The following is a 24065-nucleotide window of genomic DNA, read 5'->3' as shown; positions in this document are numbered from 1 at the left end:
AAAAAACAAAATCTGTTGATTATAATAAGTAAATGGTCGTCCGTGTCTTGCTAGGTCTCAATGGCTTTCGGGACGCCCGACTGACAGGCGAATTAACGCGACTCCAGAAGCTTGGTGCGATTTTTTTGTGCTCTGCTCCCGCCGCTGCTAGAGCGGGGCGCTAGCCGCTAGCGGCTCGCTGAGGCCGAGGAGGTTTCGTGTGAGCGGGTTACCTTTCTCGCCGGGGGGCCTGGCGGCTCTGGGGGCTGAGCTGGGCTGTGGAGTACTGCCGGGTGGGAGGGTGCGTGGCCGGGGGGCGGGTCTCGGCTTCTCGCGTACCTGTCGAGTAAAGTTGTCTTGTTTTACTGGACGGCTCCGGAGGTATTCATAAACTTAATGAATATTCATCAACTTATGTGGCAAGAAGAACCTGGAGAAAGACGCTGTGGTCGCCCCAGGAGCCTACCTAGGGCTGTGTGCGTGTTTGTGCACGTGTGGGTGTGCGTGCGCGTGTGTACATGTGGTAGAATACATGCCTGGCAGTACATGTATAACATTCATTTTCCAGATTTAACCTGGCCACAGTAACTTGCAACTGCTTCAATAACTGACAATTGAAACAATGGGCCTCATTCACAAAACATGCATCGTTTTTTTCTTATCTTATTTGTTCATGACATGTTCCGTTTCCTTATGCAAATCACACGAACAGGACTGAGCATAAAATTTACAAATAAATCAGCACGCATCATCTCATATACCTGGGATACGCACACAAAAAAAAGGTCTGCACGTGTCATGAATCCCATATTGGTTTTTTGCAGGAACATTTTTAAGAACAGAAGTAAGAATTCAAGAAAAGTTTTGTAAATGAGGTCCAATACGTTTATTGTTTCCAGCTCAAAAAAACTTCTGTGTGAAATAACGTCAATATTACTGTTGTGATGATGCACGGGATTGTGTTTAGTGTTACGACAACAGCGCAACACTAAATAAAACGGCATGAATGTTTTGATGTTTTTCCAGTTTTGCTTGAGAAATAAAATGAACTCTGGAAACTCAAAGAACATCCTGAAAATCAAAGCCACAATGCGTTTTCTTACTGCTGTTTTATGCACCATCAAACCAGCTTTTCGGGTGGACTGGATGCACCCAGCCTGCTCCGACTCTGAAACGTTATTCCAGCTGAGATTAGATTTCTCACCGAGATTGCGTTTCACGTGTTCATGCGCTGAACCCAGTCGCGACCCTACAGCATGGACAGGAACAGGAACTCTCAAAACGGTTAACTTCGGTTAACTTCCACTATCTTTCCAAAAGGAGAAATCCGAGTCCCGCTCACGTCATAAGAGACTCAGTTTACATGTAAGATGGATACGGGAGCTTGTTGTAATGATGAAGACCGAAGTGAAGACACTTCACACGTTAAAGCCACTGTGGTGGTGAGCGTGTTAGGCAGGAATGGAATGCTCAGACTGAAGGGTTCTGTTTATGTCACCGGATCGAACAACATGGAAATGTTACCTAGCCACCAGAGACAGACTTAACCCCAGTGTCCACCACTATTGCTTTCTCAATTGAATGGGTAATGTAATATTGAATGCACAATATAATCCATTGTACCTTCACCTGATTCCTTTTGAAACATGGTTTTGACATACTGCTAAACAAATTATTATAATAATCAGTCATCATAAAGTGCACTAATTTATTAAATCTGCAACAGGCATTAACCTTATTAATATATATTCCATTACTCTACTCGAGCTGTACGATGCTAATCAAACGTGTGCGCTACAAGCGTATAATTTGGAAAGTTATAATGACAAATAAACGAAACCAAGTTATACTGCAGAGATTTGAAACTCGCGGAAGTCTTCTACATGCCAGTGCACCACCGCCTGTAATGTAGTGTAGGCACTTGGTGGCAGTGTAACAGCTGGATCCTAATCAAGTTTAAATGATGACAGCTCGTGCACATGCACTCATATGTGTGTCACCAGTCGTGACCCCCTGGGGGCCTTTGTCATTGGCTCGAGCCATCCCGCCTGCAGCTTTATTCCTTCACGAATGCCTCTTTTGCCATTTTTTTATCGCCCCTAACCTGGAATCTAAACGGAATCTTAAACCGTTTTTTTAAATCAAATGGATAAAAACTGACTTGACAAAATGAATGCATTTGCAACCTCGAAAAAGTAAAATAACTGAAATCTATCTATATTTAATGGTGCATAGTAATTTTCCTTCAGCCCATATTTTGATGATCAAATCCCCCTTTGAAATGTTTATTAAAGTTATCAATTGCACTCCCTTTTTCGGAAAAAAACTTATTTGACGTATTTGAACAGAGGGGGGAAAAATCTGAACCCTTCCTAAATAATTACGATAACATTAACGTAGGCGTAACCCTTGACGATAGACAACAGAAATAATAGGCGATCCTGTCGAACGCAATCCATCACGCTCCACCTCTGTTTCTGTCACAGTTCCAAACGCCACTAAAGTTTCGTGCTTGCAATGGGCGAGGAGGCAGTGCCATTATTGCTGCGTTACGAGTCGGCTGCATACACAGTGTGCCAGTAGCTTGGTCACGGAGCGCTTTTTATCTGTGTTACCAAGGCGCTCGGGCGAGATGTTTGCCAAGCCTGGCCCGAGCACCGTCCTCAATCAGCTGACCTTTGTGCCGTAAAGGGGAGTCGTGCGGAGTCTCCGAACCGTCAGTAGCCGACTTTATCGCTCCCCCTATCGCGCTCCTGCCACACGTTTTCCTGGGGACAGCAACTTCGAAGCAACGCCGAGGAACACGGGACAATTAAAAAACAAATCAAGTTACAGAGACGGTAAGTCGCAACACGCTATTAATCGAACACGCATTGTTTTATATCCAACGTCAGAATGCCATGGGTAACAACGCTAAGGTCGTTCGTCATTAGCTACTATGATCGAACACGAATATCATATCGACACTAACTGTTGCTGGCAGTGGACTATTATATAAATAAACAGAGGCAGTTTACAACAATTTATTTATATAACCTATTGTATTTTGTAACAATCACAGATTACATCTGCAAAAATGTCGCTTCGTTTATTTGTGCGATCTTTGTATTTAGCCTATGCTTTTTTTCCAATGAGGGCTACTGGGACAGGTGCACTTTTCTCACTTTACCTGTTTGGCACGCTATGCTGACATCGGGAACAACAGAACATCAGTGGTTCTCAAATTCGGTCCTGGGGGAGCCCTGTGTACGCTGGTTTTCGTTTCAACCACAGTTGCAATCCTAGCATTTTAACAAGCTGTTAATTTATCTTAATTACGCTTTTGATGTTTTGAGTAATGATTGACATTCTTAAGCCACATTATGTCAGAAGTAGCTATGCCTGCCATTAAGAATAAATCTAATTCGCGCTGTGTTAAATTGCAAAAAATGAATAGAGATTAAAAAAAATACCTCTCTCTCTGTGGACACAGCCACTAAAACGAATTATTTGGTAGATAATGACGAATTCAAAGGCAAAGAAAATGATACGACTCAGACCTGCTTTGTGTTCAGTCTATAAGGACGTATTTATGAAATACTGAAACGCACGTGTCCAACAACAAGCAAGATATTGCCTTGAACAAAAACCAGCATACCTCCCCCGGGGGCGCGTTTGAAAACCACTGGGATAGCTAATAGCCTATATTGCGGAGAAAACTCATTACCATTGCCTGTGGACTCGAGCAACGGGTTACGACATACGCAGGGAGTTGAACTATAGCAAGTCAGTGTTCTCTTTCTGAAAGGTCATTTCCGTCAAGGCAAATTCTAAGCAAATTCAGTTCATGTGCAAACAGCATAGTCTGATTTTGTGCGACAGAATGGCACGTCCCTGGTATTCATAGCCTAGCATCAGGACATTTTAAATGACAAGCTTCATCGATTTCTTGTTTTTACAGAAACGCGCCCGGAGTACGCACGCTTCTACGAAAGTTAAGGGATCCAAACTCCACTTGAATGCTGACCCGACGCCCCCCGTTTTGGAATTAATACCATGCAGTTAGGCGGGATTACCATTACTATTTGCGCAAAATGTCTTCGGTAAAAGAGGCCGCAACAGTTATAAACGGGCAAAACGATGAGGAAACCTTGGAGTGGAGCTACATTGAGTGGAAGGAGCAGGTCGGCAGCTCCATGGGGTTATGCTCTGTGCAGACGCAAACGACGGCACCGCTCACGGAGGACAAGGAAACGCAGACCAGCCGTCCCCAAATAATGCTGATAGATCTACCGAGAACGCCTTCGAAACTGAAAAGCGCGGGGCTCCTAGAAGCAGACGGCTTTCTCACGCCGCTCTTCCAGTTCAACAGACACGCTCTGGGTCGGATTTCCACCTCTCCCACCTTGAGGAGGATGAGGACGAGCACGCGACGCCCGCGCGTGGACTTCACGGACCCCACCAGTGCGGACGGCGGACAGGTGGGATCAGTTTCTGGCGAGGCGCAGTTTCCAGAGGGTCTTCTGTCACCTGGGTGGAGAACTAAGTCCCCGCTGGCGGCAAGTCCGCTCAGCGACGCTGAACCGGATCGAGTCTCGCCGTCAGGTTCAAACGCGGACAAAGAGGAAGACAGGTCCAGTCACCCGAACTCTGTGGATAATGGTGTGATCTTCGAAAGATTTGAAAATATCAAAATAGACGGCGAACCTACAGAGGATTCCGACCAGGTAACTTTAATTTTAATATATGCGAGTAGAAATTGTGCCAGAGGCATAAAACGTTGCAATATGAGGTCAATCGAATAAGACAAAAGACTAGAATAGAGTTTGTGCGCATTGCACAATTAAGCCAAATGTACAAACTGACATAACCTTGCATACGCACGCAAGCGCGCGAGCACACAGCTTCTCTCTCTCGTTTTGCTTGACCCCCGGGGGCAGCGGCCCAGAAGCAGATCTTTTGACGGCCAATGAATCAGCATTTACACGCGCTGACAGCTCCGCCCGCTCCTGACCGCCCTCCCGCTCCGGGGGCGCGTCCGCTGCCCTCCCAAGCCGACAGGGGAGGAGTCGGCTAATTCACCCCAAAAATCGCCCGCTGCTCTGGACGGAGTACGCTCCAGACTTGCGTTATCCGTACGTTTGACGCGCAGCACCAGAATCCACCGTAAAAAAAACGCCCAGAATCAGCGAAATACACGTTATGCCCAGCAGTAAGGGAAATGCACATGCGTACGAGACAGGCTTGTTGACATTACGAATCAGATAAGGACACCCATCTGTATTCTAAATCAAGACAGCCCAGTCTGTATTTATTTATCTGATAATGGCCGGGGGAAGCTGTGGAAGTGTCAATAATTTTTTTCCCCCTCCTATCATCTCAGCTGCAGTGGATATAGGGGCGGCCTCTCCATTAATAAAAGCGTGCCTGTGTGTTTTTTTCTTCTTCACAGGAGACCGACGGACCTCCTCACAACAGGTAGGCGAGCTTCTCTTCTCCTTTTAAAGGTTATTTCGGCGTTCACGGGTAAGAGCGGAGCGGATCTGTCAGATTCGCACCCAGGCGACACGTCGGTATGCACCCTTCGCTGAAACTTTCGCTTCAGCAAGAGAAAACAAAACAAAAACCCCCCAGCAATGTTAATCCTGCACTTTGGAAGTGTCCTTAATCTGACCGTGGGTCCAAACCCCCCCCCCCCGCGCGGTTCCCCTGCTGATCGGCCTCTGGGCTCGTTCGGGCCCTGTCGGCGCTGGCACAGCCGGGCCTGACAGCGTGTAGCCGCGCTGAGGCTCATTGTCCATTGTGGAGCCGCGCTGAGGCTCATTGTCCATTGTGCCGCAGCTTTGTTGGCCCCCCCCCCCATTCAGGTTCAGACGAGCCAAACCTCATTAGCGTTGTGGCTCGGGACGGCCTGCTCCGGCCCGTGAGGAGAATGGTGCTCCCCGCCCCCCTCCACTCCACTCCCCCCCCACGGTAATTGGGGCGTTTTTTTTGTTTCGGTCCCTTAATTGCTCCCCGGCCCAGCGTCGCTCCCGGCGGATGGAGGCGGAAGGGACAGCCACCGCCGTTCGCTGGGCGGACGGGACAAAGGCCCGGGTGACGCAGGCGCGGGCACGCGGGGGGGAGACAGGCCGCTATTGTGCAGGGGGGGCGCCCGCGGCTAACCGCAATTAGCGGTGACCCGCTTTCCAGGCCCGTTGCGCAATCTCAAGAATCTTTTTTTTCCCAAAAGCGCTGGGTCAACCATTAACCAGCCGGGCGATATTCACACAGTCACGAGCTTCAGCGAGAGCGCAAAACATCCCGGTGAACGTATGAACCGCGTCCTGGAACGAGTACGACCGAGTAGGTTACGAACACAGAGCTGTACACACAAGCGCCACTGCTGTGGAAGATGTTACCCATCATCTCTCTGCATATTAGTGCCCAAACGGTAGCGGTTATGCTAGAGGCAGGGGGGGCAGCTCTGCTCGTAGAAAAAAACGCGCGGCGCGTTCCGGAAGCGCGCGGAAGTTCTCGGGGCGGGGCGCTGACTTCGGTCGTCGGCGTTTCCGCGGAAGCTCGGTTCGGTGGGTGTTCTCCGACCGCCCCGGGGCTGGAACCCTGGGAAATTATCGATGACGCAGAGAGAGAGAGAGGGATCTAGGACCCGGCCAGGTCTGGGGGAAGCGGTGCGCGTCTGTTTTGGCAGCGAGCCGGGGGGTTAGCCCGGCGCCAGGTGGGCGCAGTGGAGCGTGAGAGTCGCGCCACTGAAGAGATCCCACGGTGGACGCCTCGTCCCCTGAGCGCACGGGCTCCAGAAACGCCCCGAGGAGACGCCTCCTGCCTTTTGCCGCACCTGTGCCTCCAGTGCACCTGCGAGTAACCGTAGAAACCTGCTGCCTTGTACCCGCGGGTAACCATAGGAACATGCTGCCTTGCGCCAAAGGGTAACCGTAGAAACCTGCTGCCTTGAACTCACGGGTAACCAAAATAATCCTGTTATGCTGTACCCTCGGTAGCCATTGAAACATGCTGCCTTGTACCCACGGGTAACCATAGAAACTTGCTGCCTTGTACCCACGCATAACCATAGAAACCTGCTGCTTTGTACCCACGGGTAACCAAAGATTCCTGTTATGCTGTACTCGCAGTAACCGTAGAAACTTGCTGCCTTGTACCCACGTGTAACCATAGAAACCTGCCCGCCTAGCACCCACAGGTAACCATAGAAACTTGCCGCCATTGTACAGTACCCACACAGTAAATGCAGAAACCTGCTGCGGGGTGCCCACGGGCACTGCACCCCCCCCCCCCCCACTGCAGCGAGAGCGCGAGCAGCCCAGGGGTTAAACCGGGAGGGCGAGTGCGGTTTAGCTGTGACAGAACCGCGGTCATGAGGCCGGCACGCAACCTGACGGGGGGGGGGGGGGGGGGCAGCGAGGGCTCTGACGCCCGGAGGGCGAGGCTTTTGTCCGCTGCCGTGCGGAAACGGCCGGCACAAACGGCCCGAGAGGCTGGCACGCACCTTAACCCGCACGCACGTCACCCGCACGCCCGCCCACGCAGAGCAAGCCGCGCTCCGGCCGCCCCCCCCCCCATTCCCGCCGCCGAGCCGGGGGGGGGGGGACCATTTCCCCGCGGGTCGGGTTACGCGGGCTCGGCGGCGGGCCCTGTATGTATGTATGTCAGGCATGCGCTTCCGGGGGATTTTTCTCCTTTTGTGCTCCTCCTCGCCAAGAACGGTCTGGGGCTCTCTCTCTCTGCCAAACAGATGTCACACAACCGCTCAGCTATTCAGCCTTTAAAGTCGCTCGCGGAGACCGCGCAGCCTTGGCGACGCGCGATCGCTGGGCGTCGCTGGCGAAGAAAAAAAAACAAGCGTTGGCGTAAATAAGCGCGTTGTGTTCCGCGTTGATCGCCTCGCCCTGTTCGCGCGAGGCGCTAATCCCACGCGATTAAGGGCCGGGCCCGTTTCTCTTCGCTCTCCAGGGCCCGGGGCGAACCCGGGAAACGGAGAGACGGTTTTTTTTTTTTTTTTCACGCCGTCCTGCGTCTGGAAGACTTGGCTTGGACTCCCGACGGCGGGATTTCGGGGACCCCGGGAAGTGCGGCTCAGCACGATGTGGCCTCACTGCAATTTAACTGCTAACAAAGCTCTGGCTGACAGTATGAAGGTGTATTCTCCTGCTGGGGCAGCAGTACTCTGGCTGCCAGTATGAAGGTGTATTCTCCTGCTGGGGCAGCAGTGTGATACTCTGGCTGCCAGTATGAAGGTGTATTCTCCTGCTGGGGCAGCAGTGTGATACTCTGGCTGCCAGTATGAAGGTGTATTCTCTTACTGGGACAGCAGTGTGATACTCTGGCTGCCAGTATGAAGGTGTATTCTCCTGCTGGGGCAGCAGTGTGATACTCTGGCTGCCAGTATGAAGGTGTATTCTCCTGCTGGGGCAGCAGTGTGATACTCTGGCTGCCAGTATGAAGGTGTATTCTCCTGCTGGGGCAGCAGTGTGATACTCTGGCTGCCAGTATGAAAGTGTATTCTCCTGCTGGGGCAGCAGTGTGATACTCTGGCTGCCAGTATGAAGGTGTATTCTCCTGCTGGGGCAGCAGTACTCTGGCTGCCAGTATGAAGGTGTATTCTCCTGCTGGGGCAGCAGTACTCTGGCTGCCAGTATGAAGGTGTATTCTCCTGCTGGGGCAGCAGTACTCTGGCTGCCAGTATGAAGGTGTATTCTCCTGCTGGGGCAGCAGTACTCTGGCTGCCAGTATGAAGGTGTATTCTCCTGCTGGGGCAGCAGTACTCTGGCTGCCAGTATGAAGGTGTATTCTCCTGCTGGGGCAGCAGTACTCTGGCTGCCAGTATGAAGGTGTATTCTCCTGCTGGGGCAGCAGTACTCTGGCTGCCAGTATGAAGGTGTATTCTCCTGCTGGGGCAGTAGTACTCTGGCTGCCAGTATGAAGGTGTATTCTCCTGCTGGGGCAGCAGTGTGATACTCTGGCTGCCAGTATGAAGGTGTATTCTCCTGCTGGGGCAGCAGTACTCTGGCTGCCAGTATGAAGGTGTATTCTCCTGCTGGGGCAGCAGTACTCTGGCTGCCAGTATGAAGGTGTATTCTCCTGCTGGGGCAGCAGTACTCTGGCTGCCAGTATGAAGGTGTATCTCTCTGCTGGGGCAGCAGTACTCTGGCTGCCAGTATGAAGGTGTATTCTCCTGCTGGGGCAGCAGTACTCTGGCTGCCAGTATGAAGGTGTATTCTCCTGCTATGGCAGCAGCACTCTGGCTGCCAGTATGAAGGTGTATTCTCCTGCTGGGGCAGCAGCACTCTGGCTGCCAATATGAAGGTGTATTCTCCTGCTGGGGCAGCAGCACTCTGGCTGCCAGTATGAAGGTGTATTCTCCTGCTGGGGCAGCAGTACTCTGGCTGCCAGTATGAAGGTGTATTCTCCTGCTGGGGCAGTGTGGTACTCTGGCTGCCAGTATGAAGGTGTATTCTCCTGCTGGGGCAGCAGTACTCTGGCTGCCAGTATGAAGGTGTATTCTCCTGCTGGGGCAGCAGGTACTCTGGCTGCCGGTAAGAAGGTGTATTAAGTAACTCGCAGCTTTCCCACACACAAGCAGGTATCTCAGCAATTCCAGAGGAATTCTGTTATTACAGTTCACCGGCGCATGCCGAGGACGTTCCTGTTCCTGCATCACGGTTTTTGTACGGTATGTTGGCTGCCCTGAAGGGGGGGGGGGCACGGCAGGGGGAGGCGGTGGGCGGGACAGGGGGTGTGGCAAGGGGGGAGGAGGGGGGGGGTGTCGTGCGGGGACGTAACTTGAGAAGGAAAGTGTCATTCCTCCGTCCGCACGGCTCGAGTACATTCTTTCCCCCGTCTGCAGCAGCGGTTGCGTGTAATTACAGGTTGTTCTGTTTTGTCTGGAGCGTTTTGTCTGTAATCAATACGCTCGCGTGTTTCTCCTGACCCCGTTGCCTTCGCCTGCTGACAAAACAAGACCAGGAAGTGATGCAATCGCGCCCCGTCACGGCAGATAAGCCGCACGGGTTGGCCGCGGGTGACGTCGCTGGCCGTCTCTGAGGGGATCGGATTGGGCGTGGGTGCCGGTGACGTCGCCGGTGACATCGCAGTAAATCTAGGGGCGACATAGCTCAGGAGAGGTAAGAGCGGTTGTCTGGCAGTCGGAGGGTTGCCGGTTCGATCCCCCGCCCTGGGGCGTGTCGAAGTGTCCCTGAGCAAGACACCTAACCCCCTAATTGCTCCCAACGAGCTGATTGGTGCCTTGCATGGCAGCCTTTCACCGTTTGCGTGTGTGTGCGTGAATGAGAGGCATCAATTGTAAAGCGCTTTGGATAAAAGCGCTATATAAATGCAGTCCATTTACCATTAGAATGAAGGCTGAAAAGCTGCATTTTTTTTAAAGGTTTCTGAAAATATTCAGCCGGACCGGTGTTGCTCAACCCTGGTGCTGGGAGACCCACGGGCTCTGCGGGCTTTCGTTGTTACTCAGCACCTGCACTGCGCAGCGATCGATCAGCTGAAGCAGCGATTGCAGGATCCTTGGCTCTGAATCGGGTGCTGGTCTCACGGCGAGAACCAAAAAGCCGCAGCGGGAGAAGGAGGAAGTCCGTGCAAACACTGCTCAGTGCGGCGGACCAGGGTGCATTGCGTTAAGCAGTTCCTTCTCGCTGTGCTACGATTTATTTTCCCCCGTTCACACCAGCAATAAGACAGTATCAGGTGCGCAGTTCACCCCCCCTGCTCGAAAACCCAGACTCTGTGGAACTCCAGGACCAGGACAGAGGGGTGCTCAGTTAGCTCCAGCTAGTCAGTAGTGTTTGAGTTACATGTAGGTGAAGGTAAGTTACGTGCGGGTGAACGTAAGCTACGTGCAGGTGAAGGTAAGCCAATGGGTAAGAGCGGTATTGGAAGTTGGCGTGGAGTGGGTGGAGACTCCCTGGCTCTCTGTTCTCCAGACTGCAGGAGAGGAGGCGGAGCTCGGTGGTGGTCAGCCTGCCGGGCCTGGACGTGTCGCCGGGGGACCTGTTCGTGTCCGACGGGGCTGCCGACCGACTGAACGGATCCACGCTTTCCGGTAAAAAAAAACTAAAAAACGAAAAAAAAAAAAAAACCCTATGTGCATAGCCACCCTCCCTCAGCTCTGTTCATCTTTTTTTACACATATCATTACCACAGTCAGTCACTACCACGACGGTATAATCGCTACATACGCCCAAACTGCAATCTCTTCCAGCGATGCTATCAGTTCAAGCTCCCTTTGTAGCAATTTGTACATTATGCCAGTTAAAAAAAAAACAGGTTGTTTTTTTTTTGGAAAGGTGGCAGTTTGGCGGGTTTTTGGAGAACACAATGCGGGGTTTGTGATGGGTTGGCGTGCCAGGAGGAGCCCGCGCTGAACGGACCCGTTGGGTCCGCGGCGAATCTGGGCAGAGTGCCCGCTAGCGCTCATTAGCTGTAAAAAAAAAAACAAAGAACGGGCCCTTTGCCCAGAGAGGAACGGGTCAGCGGCCTTTTCCGTCTGCGCTCGGGAAGGCTCTCTCGTTCTCTGGCCTCCAGCCTCGACACAACCCTCAAACAAATCAAACATGCAAATATTCTCCAGAACCTTCTCTCCCCAATCAAATACACTTTGTCGACAGGAAACGCACCTGCAGTTTCCGCTACCAAAAACAAACACAGTCAAGTACTAGCATAAAACGCTTCACATTTTAAATACGTATTTGTTTGTTTGGTTTTTTTTTTTTGTTTCACTTCAGAGTCCAAGAAATCAAAGTGGCCTTTCTCCAGACACAGCACGGTACGTGTTTGCGGTCGGCGGGTTGCCGCGGCGCCCTGCGGTTTGGGATCCGTTCCGTGACTACCCGGGCCGCGGAGCCTGTTAATGGCGGTTAAGCGCGTTGTGGGGGAAAAAAAAAAAAGAAAAAGTATTAAATTACGATTCAGTTCCGTGTTTAAATGATTAAATGGTTTTCCTTTATGCCTTTTTGGCATCGTTCAGTGTTCTGTTCGTGTCTGCGTTTGCTAAGAGCTATCAGATGGCTGCTTCCAGAGTATTTGTTTCATCCGCTGCCAAAGCCCTACTTGGTTCTTCGGGTGAGGTGTTAATGTGTTTATTATAGGTTTTGCGAAGATATCAGCTTTAAAGGGACGGTCTCCTTTAGGAGAGCTGCAGTTTCATTTCAAAGTGCGCGATGCGCTGCGTGGAGCTCAATTTTTACAGTTCGCTCTCAACAATGATAGTCTTCAAAGCAGTGATTTTTTTTGTTGAATACATAATCAGCCATAACAGACAACCGACTGTCCACTTGTTGTGGATGTGGTTGTTCGGTTTCACCGATTTCACATCGGAGTTGCAGACACTAAAATCACAATACAAGGCTTTGAAATAAACTGAAAACGTGCTCGAATGGGAAAGTAGTCATTTAGAACTGGTGCCAATTTTGGATAAATTAATGAGTGACATTACGAGTGCCGGCTCTGATCGACACGGGTTGTGGTTTAAATCTGGGCGCTCTGTAACTCTGTCCGCGCGCGTGACGCGTCTCCTCCGCTCAGATCAAAGGGAGGATGAAGTTCGGCATTGAGAAGTGTCTGTCGACGGTGCAGATCCAGGACTGGAGGGACACAGACTTCCAGAGGTACAAGGTGAGCTGTGGCCCCGGTGTGTGTTACGCTGTGCATTACACTGTGTGTTCCACTGTGTGTTATGCTGTGCATTACACTGTGTGTTACACTGTGTGCATTACGCTGTGTGTTACACTGTGTGTTATGCTGTGTGTCACACTGTGTGTTACACTGTGTGCATTACGCTGTGTGTTACACTGTGTGTTATGCTGTGCATTACACTGTGTTACACTGTGTGCATTACGCTGTGTGTTACACTGTGTGTTACACTGTGTGCATTACACTGTGCATTACACTGTGTGTTACACTGTGTGCGTTACACTGTGCATTACACTGTGTGTTACACTGTGCATTACACTGTGTGTTACACTGTGTGCGTTACACTGTGCATTACACTGTGTGTTACACTGTGCGTTACACTGTGTGCGTTACACTGTGCGTTACACTGTGTGCATTACGCTGTGTGTTACACTGTCTGTTACACTGTGCATTACGCTGAGTGTATTATACTGTGTGTTACACTGTGTTACGATGCGTGCATTACACTGTGCATTACGCTGTGTGTTACGCTCTGTGTTACACTGCGTGCTAGGCTGGGTGTTAGGCTGTGTGTTACACTGTGCATTACACCGTGTGTATTGGGCTGTATGTTGATGTGTAAAGGCCTGAGGCTGCAGAGTATGTTCTGTATTGTGAAAGGGCCGCTCGTCTCTTCAGCAGATTGCATGAGCAGAGTGCTACACTCAGGCTGGTGTGCCTCAGTCAAGTAAAGAGTACAGACATCACAGTGCAGACAGTGTAATGCGCAAACAGTGTAATGCGCAAACAGTGTAACACGCAGACAGTGTAATGTGCAGACAGTGTAACACGCACAGACAGCGCAGCAGTGCTGAGTTCTGTACACAGACAGTGGAACGTGTCCCCCCCCCCCGTCTCCAGAACTGCTCGCTGGAGGACTTCCTGAAGAGCGAGGGACGGGAGGGCGGGGCCGACGACGACGACGAGGAGGAGGCGCGCGATTGGAGGAAAGAGAAGGCCGTTTGGGAGCTCTTCACCAGCGAATGCGTCTACTTCCTGGACCAGCTGATGGTGCTCAAGGAGGTAAACCCCCGAGGGCAGACGTCCCCTACATGCGCGTGCGCTCGTGCCTGCGTTTGTGTGTACATTCACCGAGTCCATTCACCGGGGCGGCAGTGTGGCACAGTGGGTAAGGAACTGGGCTTGTAACCGAAAGGTCGCAGGTTCGATTCCCGGGTAAGGACACTGCCGTTGTACCCTTGAGCAAGGCACTTAACCTGCATTGCTTCAGTATATATCCAGCTGTATAAATGGATACAATGTAAAATGCTATGTAAAAAGTTGTGTAAGTCGCTCTGGATAAGAGCGTCTGCTAAATGCCTGTAATGTAATGTAATGATTCCGGTACAGCACGGTTAAAACATTTACACTTAAACGTCTTTAACAGACGCGCAGAGCAGACGCATATGTCAAAGCGCCCGGCTTCGGGTGTCTTAACTACTGCTTGTATTTTTTTTCCATAGACTGCGTTGTTGCCGTTCTCGTTTGTGTTAGTGTTAATCACTAACTCACTTCTCTCTAGGGGTTTCGTCACACTCGTTCCTGGTTATGGTTATTACACTTTGTTGTACGTCGCTCTGGATAAGAGCGTCTGCCAAATGCCTGTAATGTAATGTAATGGGTGTACCGGTAGCCTATTGCTGGAGCAGGCGGGGGAGGGGGGGGGTGGGTATGGGTGTATGGGTGTCAGTGGAGCCGCGACCGAGCCCCTCTCGGCCCCCCCTTGTCCCAGGTGTTCCTGCACACGCTGACCTGCCTGCAGCACGGGGGCTACCTGCAGGACGTGGAGCCCTGGAGGCTCTTCGCCAACCTCAACGAGCTGAGCCTGGTGAGACGCCGCCACCGCCGCCGCCGTGCACCGTGGGTAAAAATCCGCGGCAGAACCGGTTCCGTCGGCGTCCCTCCCCCTCCCCTCCCTCCCGGACGGACGGGTTTCGCCGCTTTTTTTTGAAATGTCATTCTACGGCAGTTTTAGAAAAAAAATTTAAAAAAACGTTACGATGGTATGTCGCGTTGCTACAACACGCCATCGCCAACGCGTCTGGCGATACGCCTTTATTTTGGGCGACGGGCAAAGTACTTTTCAGGTACGTGAACCTGGACGCATTTTGAAACACTTTGATGCTTTGTTCGGGGCGATTCGAGCCCGTGACGTTCTAAGCGGGAAGCTCAGTTCGGTGTACCCCCCCTGGGAAAGCGTGAGGGTCACGAGTGTCTGGGTTTTGGGGCGGGGTGCTTTCTTCCCCCCCTGCAGGTCAGTTTCGGGTTTCTGACCAGCCTCCTGCGTGCCGTCAGGGAGTCCTGGGAGATACCGGTCAGCGGGAACGCCCCCACCCTGCAGGCCCTGCTCACCAAGGTCAGTGCCCGCCCACCGGGGGGTCAAAGGTCAGCTCGCTGTGATGTCACCGTGAGATCACTCACCGTCTCTCTGCCCTTGCTGAAATGGAATACAGTGCAATATAATGCACCAATTTTTATTTCACAGAAATGTATGTATGTACTTACCGCATTTATATAGCGCTTTTATCTATATATTTATAAAAATGTATAAAAATAGTCATATATTATCCATCCTGCCTCTTGCCCAATGCATGCTGGGATAGGCTCCAGCACCCCCCGCGACCCTGCTCAGGATAAGCGGGTATAGATAATGGATGGATGGGTATATTATCCTCTTTGAGACCTGGCTTAAAAAAAGTTTAAGTAGGTTTTTTTTTTTTTTTTGACATATTACAAGTGTCTTGGATAACAAAAACATGTTGCATGAAAATATTTTCAAAAGTGTTTTACTCGTATTGAGTTTGCTTTGCAGTGTAGGTTTTAGCATTTTAGATTTGTACGGGAGCCAAAAATTAATTTGCCGGGTATTAGGAGGATACGGGTTGAAGTGAAAACATGTGATGATTGGTTCTTTTTGCGGGGGGTGGGGGGTTTGCGATTGGCCGGACAGGGGTTCAGAGACAGCATCTGCCTGAGCCAGCACAAGTACTGCCTCAACTACCCGACGGCCATCGGCTACCTGGACAGCCTGAAGCAGAGGGAGGACTTTACTACGTACGTGAAGGTGAGACTGGCCCGGGCGCCCGAGGGACTTGTTTATAATTCAAAGACGTGGGGGGGTGGGGGGGGGTAAGACAATCCGAGGGCGTCCTAGCAACCCGAGGAGGGCGGCTAAGGCCGAGAGGACGCTGGTCATCTGAGACTGACACCTGTTGCCATTATTGTGATTAAGGTAACTAGTATCGTAACTGTTCTAATATCAATAAAAATATTACTACCCTGCCAAGGAAATAAAACGTATTCATATTACACCTATTATTAAGATGGTGAATGTTTTATTATTATTATTATTATTATTATTATTATTATTATTATTATTGTTATAATTGTTATTGGTCTAATGCATAGGTACTGACATTCAGTCTTTGAAGAGTAGGCTTTTTGGAATGTTTTCTCAAAATTCTAAGCCAGTGTTCTAGAACTCCCAACGCTTTCATTTACGGGCAGTGATTGTGACATCAGCGTTAGAATGTTCGGTTAAGAATGTGTGATGTCACGCCTCAGAGGGTTGAGCGAGCGAGAGGCGCGCTACCGCAGTCGCGGTACGTGGCGCTACAGCTTATCAGTCTTGCTTTCAGATGCATCGCATATCAGTGCTTTCTAAACGATGCTATTGATATTGGCATGCTATATCAGATGCTATTGCTATATCAGATGCTATTGCTATATCAGATGCTATTGCTAAATCAGATGCTATTGCTAAATCAGATGCTATTGCTAAATCAGATGCTATTGCTATATCAGATGCTATTGCTATATCAGATGCTATTGCTATATCAGATGCTATTGCAAATCAATGCATGCTATATCAATGCTATTATATCAGATGCTATGCTAACAGAGCATTGCAATCAGAGCTATTGCTAAATCAGATGGTAATAGCCTACACGGTTCACATTTTTTCCAAGCTCTTCCACGCGAGGTGTGTGTGTGTGCGTGTGTCTGCTCTCCTCCGCAGTGGTGCGAGCGGAACGGCGAGTGCCGGCGGCTGTACCTGCGCGACCTGCTGGTGGCGCCGCTGCAGAGGCTGACCCGCTACCCGCTCCTGCTGCGGAACGTCGAGCGGCGCTGCGGCGGCGCGGCCGAGCGGAACGCCGTGCAGGCGGTCATCGAGCTGGTGGAGCGATCCATACGTGAGCACCCCACCCCCTCCCCCCCCCCCCTCCCCCCCGCTCCCCCCCACCCCCCCCCCGGACGGCCGACCGCAGACTTCCGTTCCAACGGCTCCGTTTTCGACGCGCGTTTTTAACGCTCGCGAATCGGTTCGGTTTTTAAAATGACAGTCGACCCCCCCCTAAGCTGACTGCTTTTCTCACCTGGCGACCGGCGCATTTTTGCGAGGCGTCCCAGAATTCAGCGGCGTCCCAGTAGTAACTCCCCAAAAAACCTGATAGACTGGAGTTACAGTCTGGGGCGAGGTAAGAGAAATAAAGCAGGTGATGTCAAACTTCTGTTTGTTTACCCTCACCTTCAATCGCAGATGTCTTCAGCAAGATGTGACTCCCCTGAAAAAGTGGCCCTTGCCTGGTCTAGCAGAACTCAGTATCGTGCTGTGAAAAAGTATTTGCCCCCTTCCTGATTTCCTCTGTTATTGCAGATTTGTCACACCGTTTCAGATCCACGAATGTAATATCAGACAAAGGGAAGTTACCGAACTCCCGCGTCACCCGTGTGGAAAAAGCAACCCTTAAACTGAAACTTCCCTTAAACGTAACCGGTTGCACCGCCTTTAGCAGCGACAGCTGCAATCGAACACTTCCTAAAATTTGATATCGGTCTTTCGTGTCGCTTTGGAGAAATTTTAGCCCTCTCCGCTTTGCAGAACTGCTGTAATTCAGACAGATTGGTAGGTTTTTGAGCAGGAAGTGCTTGTTACAGGTCCTGCCACAACATCTCTGTTGGGTTCATGTCAGGACTTTGGCAAAGCAAAGAACTTAATTTTTTTTTTTTTTTGCCATTCAGATGTGGACTTTCTTTTGTGTTTTGGATCACTGTCTCGCTACACATCCCAATTACGCTTCAGCTTCAGCTCACGGATAGATTAGACAGACTGCACATTCTCCTTAAGAACATTCTGACACAGAGCAGAAGTCATGGTTCCTTCAGTAAAAGCAGGTTGCCTTACACCAGACATAATGGGACCTGTGTCATCCAAAAAGTTCCACTTTTGGCTCAAGTGTCCATAAAACATTATCTCAAAAGGCTTGGGGATGATCCAGGTGCTTTTTATTTTGCAAATGTGAGACGAGCATTTATGCTTCTTTTGGTTAGCAGCAGTTTCCGCCTTGCTACTCTCTCATGAATCCCATTTTTGTCTCTTTCTTATCGTGGAATCATGAACACTGACCTTAGCTGAGGCTAGAGAGGCCTGCAGTTTTTTTTGGATGTTCTTTTGGGATGTTTTGTGAAGCTACTGGACGAGTTATCGCTATGCCCTTGGAGAAATCTTGGCAGGCCGGCCACTCCTGGGAAGATTCAGCGCTGTTCCAAGTGTTCTCCATTTGGAGATAATGGCTCTCACTGTGGAGCCCCAGAGCCTTATAAATGGCTTTGTAACCCTTTCCAGACTGATACATTTCAATAACGTTTTTGTCATCTCTTCTGGAATTCCCTGCGATCATGGTATAGTGTGCTCATAGAAACTTTGTGGCGACTACTTCACACTGAAGGTAAGGTTCAATACGAGTGAGGTTTAGATTCAAGAGGGCTGGCCGCAATCAAGCCTGGCTGTGTTCAGTCAGCTGCATCTTAATTATCAACTAAATTTGGTTAAGTGGTTTATTGAGCAACTAAGTAGGCAGTTCTTTTCACATGGGTGATATAAGAGTTTGAGAAAAAAAGAGTAACTTTTTTCATTAAATAAATGAAATAGTCATTTTATAAAAACGTTTTGTGTTTACTCAATTTCCCCTTTTGTCTAATATTACATTTTGTCTAAAGGTCAGAAACAATATGATATAATAGAGGAAACCAGGAAGGGTTTTTTTTTTTTTCTACAGCACGGTACTGAGGTCCTATTATACCAGACAAGAGCCTCTTTTTCAGGACCACGTTTTTGCAGGCAGTTTGTCAACAAGACGTCCGTGTCTGAAGGTAACAAAGAGACGTTTGACATCGCCCGCATTATTTTTCTTACCCCGCCCCAGATTAAAGTCTTTTTTAGCATGAAAAGCCGTTCTGTGTGCGCACAGTGAGTTGAGCAAACTCGTACCCACAATGCATTCAGCGAAGCCGTTTGAAGTCTGCGCAGATGTTGCGTTTGCTCGCTGTCAAATCATCCACTCGGCCCACCCGATTAGCCAAAGCACATTCTGCATAGATTAGTGCAGCATTGCTTGTAATAGAAACCCCGGCTGGTTAAGCTGTCCGGTTGAGCAATTTTAAAGACCCTAATTGGTCAAATTTGCACAACTACCATTTCTGCAACCGCAAAGCAAAGCCCATGATTGGTCCCCGTGTCTCGCTAAGAGTTTTTTTTTCTTCGGCAGATCAAAGGACTCTGAGGAGTCCCAGGTACACGAAGGTGGCCGTACCTGTTCTTTTGCGACCGGCGGTGGTTAAAAATATGTAACTTTTCCCCCCTTGATCACGCGGCACGACGCCTTTTGTGCACGACTCCTCGCCGCGGTAACGGGGGCGTGTCTGCGGTGCGGTCAGAGGGCACGTGAGGGGGTGGGGGGTATGCGGGTGTAATCTGGCACCTGTGGGACCCTCAGGTGCGCAGAGGAGGAGGGGGGTGGGGGGGGGGGGGTAAACCAGGTGGGGTCCCGCTGTCGTTTCCCACGGTGTTGAAACGGCGGGACAAAAGGGTCTCGTTACGCAACCCGCCCCCCCCCCCCCCCCCCCGCGTTCCGATCGGCTGGGGGGGGAGGGGTGGGGGGGCGACCCTTCCCGAGGAAAACAGACTTCAGCGCTGAGAGCGCTCTTTGAGCCGGACGGCTGTGCTAGCGCGGGCTAGCGCTCAGTAGGCGCGAGCGAGTCGCTGCAGTTCACTTTCGGCACGGCGCCTGACCTTAGCGCTCGACGCTCACCGCCCACGACATACCAGCCCCATCAGACGGTTTCAAACGCGCTATCAGATGCTATTGCTATATCACATGCTATTGCTATATCAGATGCGATTGCTATATCAGATGCTATTGCTATATCAGAGATTTCTTACTGCTAATCAGATGTTATTGCTAAATCAGATGGTAATAGCCTACACGGTTCACATTTTTTCCAAGCTCTTCCACGTAATACAGTTAAACTTTGGGTATACTGCTAAGTCTTTTCTCTGTAAAGTACAAAAAAAACTATATTTTCTTCCAAAAACAACGAAGCACGATGTGTATGTTTGCTCAGCCTTGATACAGCTGGTCTAATATAGTGGCCGGTGTAGACAGTCTTCACAACAGTGAGGGTGGGGGGATGATGTCACCCTGTGTCTGTGCAGATGAGCTGGAGGGGAAGGTGAAGTGGCTGGATAACTACCAGAAGGTGAAGCGGCTGAAGGAGTCGCTGGTTTGGGAGCCGGTGTGGGAGAGGACCAGGAGGGCGTTTGTGCCGGAGGTACACAGCGCTGCGCTAAACCCAAGCTGCTCCAGGACCGGGGGGCACTACCTTCCTGTTCCTGACACTAACGTTGCGTCCTGTGTTACATCACTTCCTTTCTCCCGGCACTAACATTACTTCCTGTGTTACATCACTTCCTTTCTCCTGGCACTAACATTGCTTCCTCTGTTACATTCACTTCCTTTCTCCTGGCACTAACATTACTTCCTGTGTTACATCACTTCCTTTCTCCTGGCACTAACATTACTTCCTGTGTTACATCACTTCCTTTCTCCTGGCACTAACATTACTTCCTGTGTTACATCACTTCCTTTCTCCTGGCACTAACACTACTTCCTGTGTTACATCACTTCCTTTCTCCTGGCACTAACATTACTTCCTGTGTTACATCACTTCCTTTCTCCTGGCACTAACACTACTTCCTGTGTTACATCACTTCCTTTCTCCTGGCACTGACATTGCTTCCTCGGTTACATCACTTCCTTTCTTCTGACGCTAACATTGCTTCCTCTGTTGCATCACTTCCTTTCTCCTGACGCTAACATTGCTTCCTCTGTTGCATCACTTCCTTTCTCCTGGCAAAAAATGGACTCCGTTGGGAACACTCAAGCGAATTTGGGCAGACACCCTAAAACCGAGAGAAAGCACATCGCACGTGTGTACCGCGCTTCCAACGGATGTGTCATACACAGTAGGAGTACTAATCAAACACAAGCGCAAGGTGTGAGAGAGCGATCACAGAGCCCTGCTGAGTTTGCTTCCTGAAGAGACGGACATTTCACAAATCTGCTTCCTGTTTACAGAGCCTGAGGCACCTGATGAAGGCGGCGAGCCTGGAGAACCTGGTGGCCAATCGGACGCTGCTGTACGAGGGCCGGCTGGTGCTGCTCACAGGTCAGCCCCGCCCCCCGGGGTCAGCCCCGCCCCCCCGGACACGCCCCCCGGGGCCTCTCTACGGGATGGGGAGACGCGCTGGGCGCGTTTGCTCCGTGGCTAATTCAGTGTGTGCCCTGTGTGTGTGATTAGCAGAGAGCGGGAAGCAGCAGGACGTCTACATGTTCCTGTTTGACGAGTTTCTGCTCATCACCAAGATGAAAAGGAAAAAGAGGGTATGGCTCTGACCTCCGTCTATCTTCCCTCAGACTCTCTCACTCTCTCACCACCCAACCCCCAACACACACACACACACACACACACACAATCTCAGCCTGTCACCCCCGAACACACACACACAGTCTCAGCCTGTCACTCCTCGGAAGATCCCCGCCAGAATCCAATGAAAAGCTCTCTCATGTAAAAAACAACCGCCTTGTAAGACACGCCTCTTTTTCCCCTGTTTCCTCGGCGCCCCCCCAGCTGAGTCAGAGGGCGGGCGGGTCGGAGCAGAGCTCCGCCCACTCGGCGGCGGGGTCGCAGGAGCTGCAAACCCTGCTGAGGGAGGGCTGCGCCTTCACCGTGCTGGACCAGCCCCTCTCCCTGGACCGCGTGCAGCTCAGGAACATCGACCAGCTCAACGCCTCAGGTCAGCGCTCGGACCCCGCCGTTTCCTGTCGCGTAGCCTCCCTACTTCCTGTTTCCTGCCGCGTAGCCTCCCTACTTCCTGTTTCCTGCCGCGTAGCCTCCCTACTTCCTGTTTCCTGCCGCGTAGCCTCCCTACTTCCTGTTTCCTGTAGCATAGCGTCCTACTTCCTGTTTCCTGTAGCATAGCGTCCTACTTCCTGTTTCCTGTAGCATAGACTCCCTACTTCCTGTTTCCTGCCGCGTAGCCTCCCTACTTCCTGTTTCCTGTAGCATAGCGTCCTACTTCCTGTTTCCTGTAGCATAGCCTCCCTACTTCCTGTTTCCCCGCAGAGCGGCCGTCTGAATCTGGCTGTGTTTTTTTCCCCGTTTCAGCGTCCGGCCTGCTCAACTCCTTCATGGTGACCCACCAGAACCGCTACCTGCAGTGCATCGCCGTGTTCGTGCTGCAGGCGCCGTCCGAGTCCGCCAAGGTACCGGCCCCCCGCGCGCCGCACCGCGGCGGCGCTTTCGCGCACAGGACCGCGCCGCTTTCGGGGCCTCGAGTCTTTGCGACACCGTCATTTGCCGTCAGACGGCCAATCACAGCTCTGCTGATCCGGCCTTGAGCCGGTCTGCAACTCTTGTGAGGCAAATCAAACTTATCTGATTTTATCGGGAGTCTTTAAGCGTGGGCCCAAAGCCTGTGACTACGCGTGTAGTGTGTGACCCCTGGGCCCTTAGCCTGTGCATGCGTGTGTAACGTTAGTGTTCCTAGGATGGAAGTAGCAGTGAATTTTATGAGACGCTCATTAGATGCGAGACGCTCTCCGTCTGTTCAGACTTTGTCAGGATTTCAAAAGTCTTTTGCCAGCGCGTGACTCGCGTTCCCATGGCGACGGCACGGCTCACAGCTCACAGGCACGCCCCCCCCCACCCCCCGCCCCCCCGTCCTGAACTTTCTCCCAGTCCCGTGTCTGTCAGCCGGAGCGCTTGTATAAATGATTGACTGCGCGGACTCGAGCTGAGCAGTTCAGTTCTCTTCAGCAGAGCTACCGCAGGCGGCTGCTTTACTGCCACCTTCCACACAGACACTTTTTATACCACCTCATATCAGAGTGGAGTCAAGCTAAGGTCCTTGAGGGCTGCAGTGGATGCTGGTCTTTGTGGTTTTCTGCCAATCAGCCAAAAACCAACAGACACTGAAGCCTTCCAGGACTGAATTCTGACACCCCTCTTATAACCCATACTTACATATACCGTTGTATCCCATTCTTACATATACCCTGTTATATCCCATTCTTACATATACCCTGTTATATCCCATTCTTACATATACCCATGTTATAACACATTCTTACGCACACCGCAGTTATAACAAATTCTCATATATCTCACGGTGAGCTCAGAGGCGAACACCGCTGCAAAATGACTGGGAAAAATATTTCTGTTTTCTACACCACTGTCCTGCCCCGTCTCTTGCAGAAAGCGTGGATGCTGGCACTAGAGGGCGCCGTAGAGGACATGCTGAAGCAGGACTCCCAGCAGCCTCGGCTCCGGAACTCGGCGTGGCTGGAATCGACGCAGATCTGAACGCCCCCCCCACCACCACAACCCCACCCCCCCCCGAAACACTTTAAGTCCTAAAGGTTCACAAGAGAGTTTTACTAACATGTTTCACTTAGCCCTTTTTTGTAAATGAGAGTCCGTGTTGTACTTTAGATGGTGCGTTTTTCTCGCCGACGGCCAGGCCTGTAGTCGCTGCTTAGAAGAAGCGCAAGAACGCCGTTTGCGCACGTTTATTTTGTTTTGTTTTTTTTTGTTTTTTTTGCGGACAAGCGCTTTGCATTTACATTCATTTGTCCATGAGCAGGCAATGCAAGTTGGGTAAAAAAAAAGATTAAATATTTTTAAAAACTTCTCGGGGGGTTTCAGTGTTTGTTCCTAACCGCGCGCCAGGCACAAGCGACGTGGCCAAACTGATTGGTCGGAGCAAGGTGTCAATCAGCCCATCCTGTCCACTATGGATTGGTTACAGTGAGGTGTGCGTATTGTTAGGGTTGGAGTGAAAACCTAACAGGACGGTGGATCTCCAGTAACGGGGGGTCGGTTAGCTCTGCTATAGAGCACACTCTTCTGACATGCCCCTGTGCAGTATGCAAAATATTATTCAAAGGCGCTTTTTTGAAGGGGACCAGACATGAACGCCCGGCAACAGTCGCTCGAGGAGACCGAACGTGGCCACACATTCGGCAGCTCTCTGTACGCCCAAATTTGGCCAGCGCGCGCCG

The 24065-nt window shown here is 50.9% G+C and overlaps 1 protein-coding gene and 1 long non-coding RNA gene across 3 annotated transcripts in view; one reads left to right on the top strand and one right to left on the bottom strand.

Annotated features, from left to right (window-relative positions):
• Nucleotides 1-210: 210 nt before the first annotated feature.
• Nucleotides 211-24065, bottom strand: part of LOC135245543 (uncharacterized) — a 55001-nt gene continuing 31146 nt past the window's right edge. Inside the window, exon 3 of the long non-coding RNA XR_010327287.1 lies at nt 211-318. This is a non-coding gene — a long non-coding RNA (uncharacterized LOC135245543). The remainder of the gene's footprint in view (nt 319-24065) is intronic.
• plekhg7 (pleckstrin homology domain containing, family G (with RhoGef domain) member 7) lies at nt 2010-23694 on the top strand. Of its 2 annotated transcripts, none has more exons than XM_064318601.1 (17): nt 2010-2819; nt 3920-4685; nt 5411-5436; nt 10917-11035; nt 11718-11758; nt 12517-12606; nt 13525-13686; nt 14396-14491; nt 14918-15019; nt 15614-15727; nt 16682-16856; nt 20159-20274; nt 21081-21171; nt 21307-21386; nt 21634-21799; nt 22171-22268; nt 23260-23694. In XM_064318601.1, the coding sequence occupies exons 2-17, from the start codon at nt 4053-4055 to the stop codon at nt 23365-23367; spliced, it is 2217 nt and encodes a 738-aa protein (XP_064174671.1). In that variant the 5' UTR covers nt 2010-2819; nt 3920-4052; the 3' UTR covers nt 23368-23694. The 2 variants fall into 2 exon arrangements, with proteins under 2 accessions (XP_064174671.1, XP_064174670.1); XM_064318600.1 differs by having other exon boundaries at nt 2011-2819; nt 21304-21386.

This window comes from Anguilla rostrata, chromosome 19, assembly GCF_018555375.3.
Source record: "Anguilla rostrata isolate EN2019 chromosome 19, ASM1855537v3, whole genome shotgun sequence".
Lineage (NCBI taxonomy): Eukaryota > Metazoa > Chordata > Actinopteri > Anguilliformes > Anguillidae > Anguilla > Anguilla rostrata.
The sequence above is the reverse complement of the archived record's forward strand: the minus strand, read 5'-3'. Positions and strand labels throughout refer to the sequence as shown.

Excerpts from the sequence above, each read along its gene's own strand:
- plekhg7 (XM_064318600.1), top strand. The coding sequence starts at position 4,053 with ATGTCTTCGGTAAAAGAGGCCGCAACAGTTATAAACGGGCAAAACGAT. Across the intron at positions 4,686-5,410 it reads CTACAGAGGATTCCGACCAG|GAGACCGACGGACCTCCTCA; the intron begins GTAACTTTAATT and ends TCTTCTTCACAG. Across the intron at positions 16,857-20,158 it reads GCTGGTGGAGCGATCCATAC|ATGAGCTGGAGGGGAAGGTG; the intron begins GTGAGCACCCCA and ends GTGTCTGTGCAG.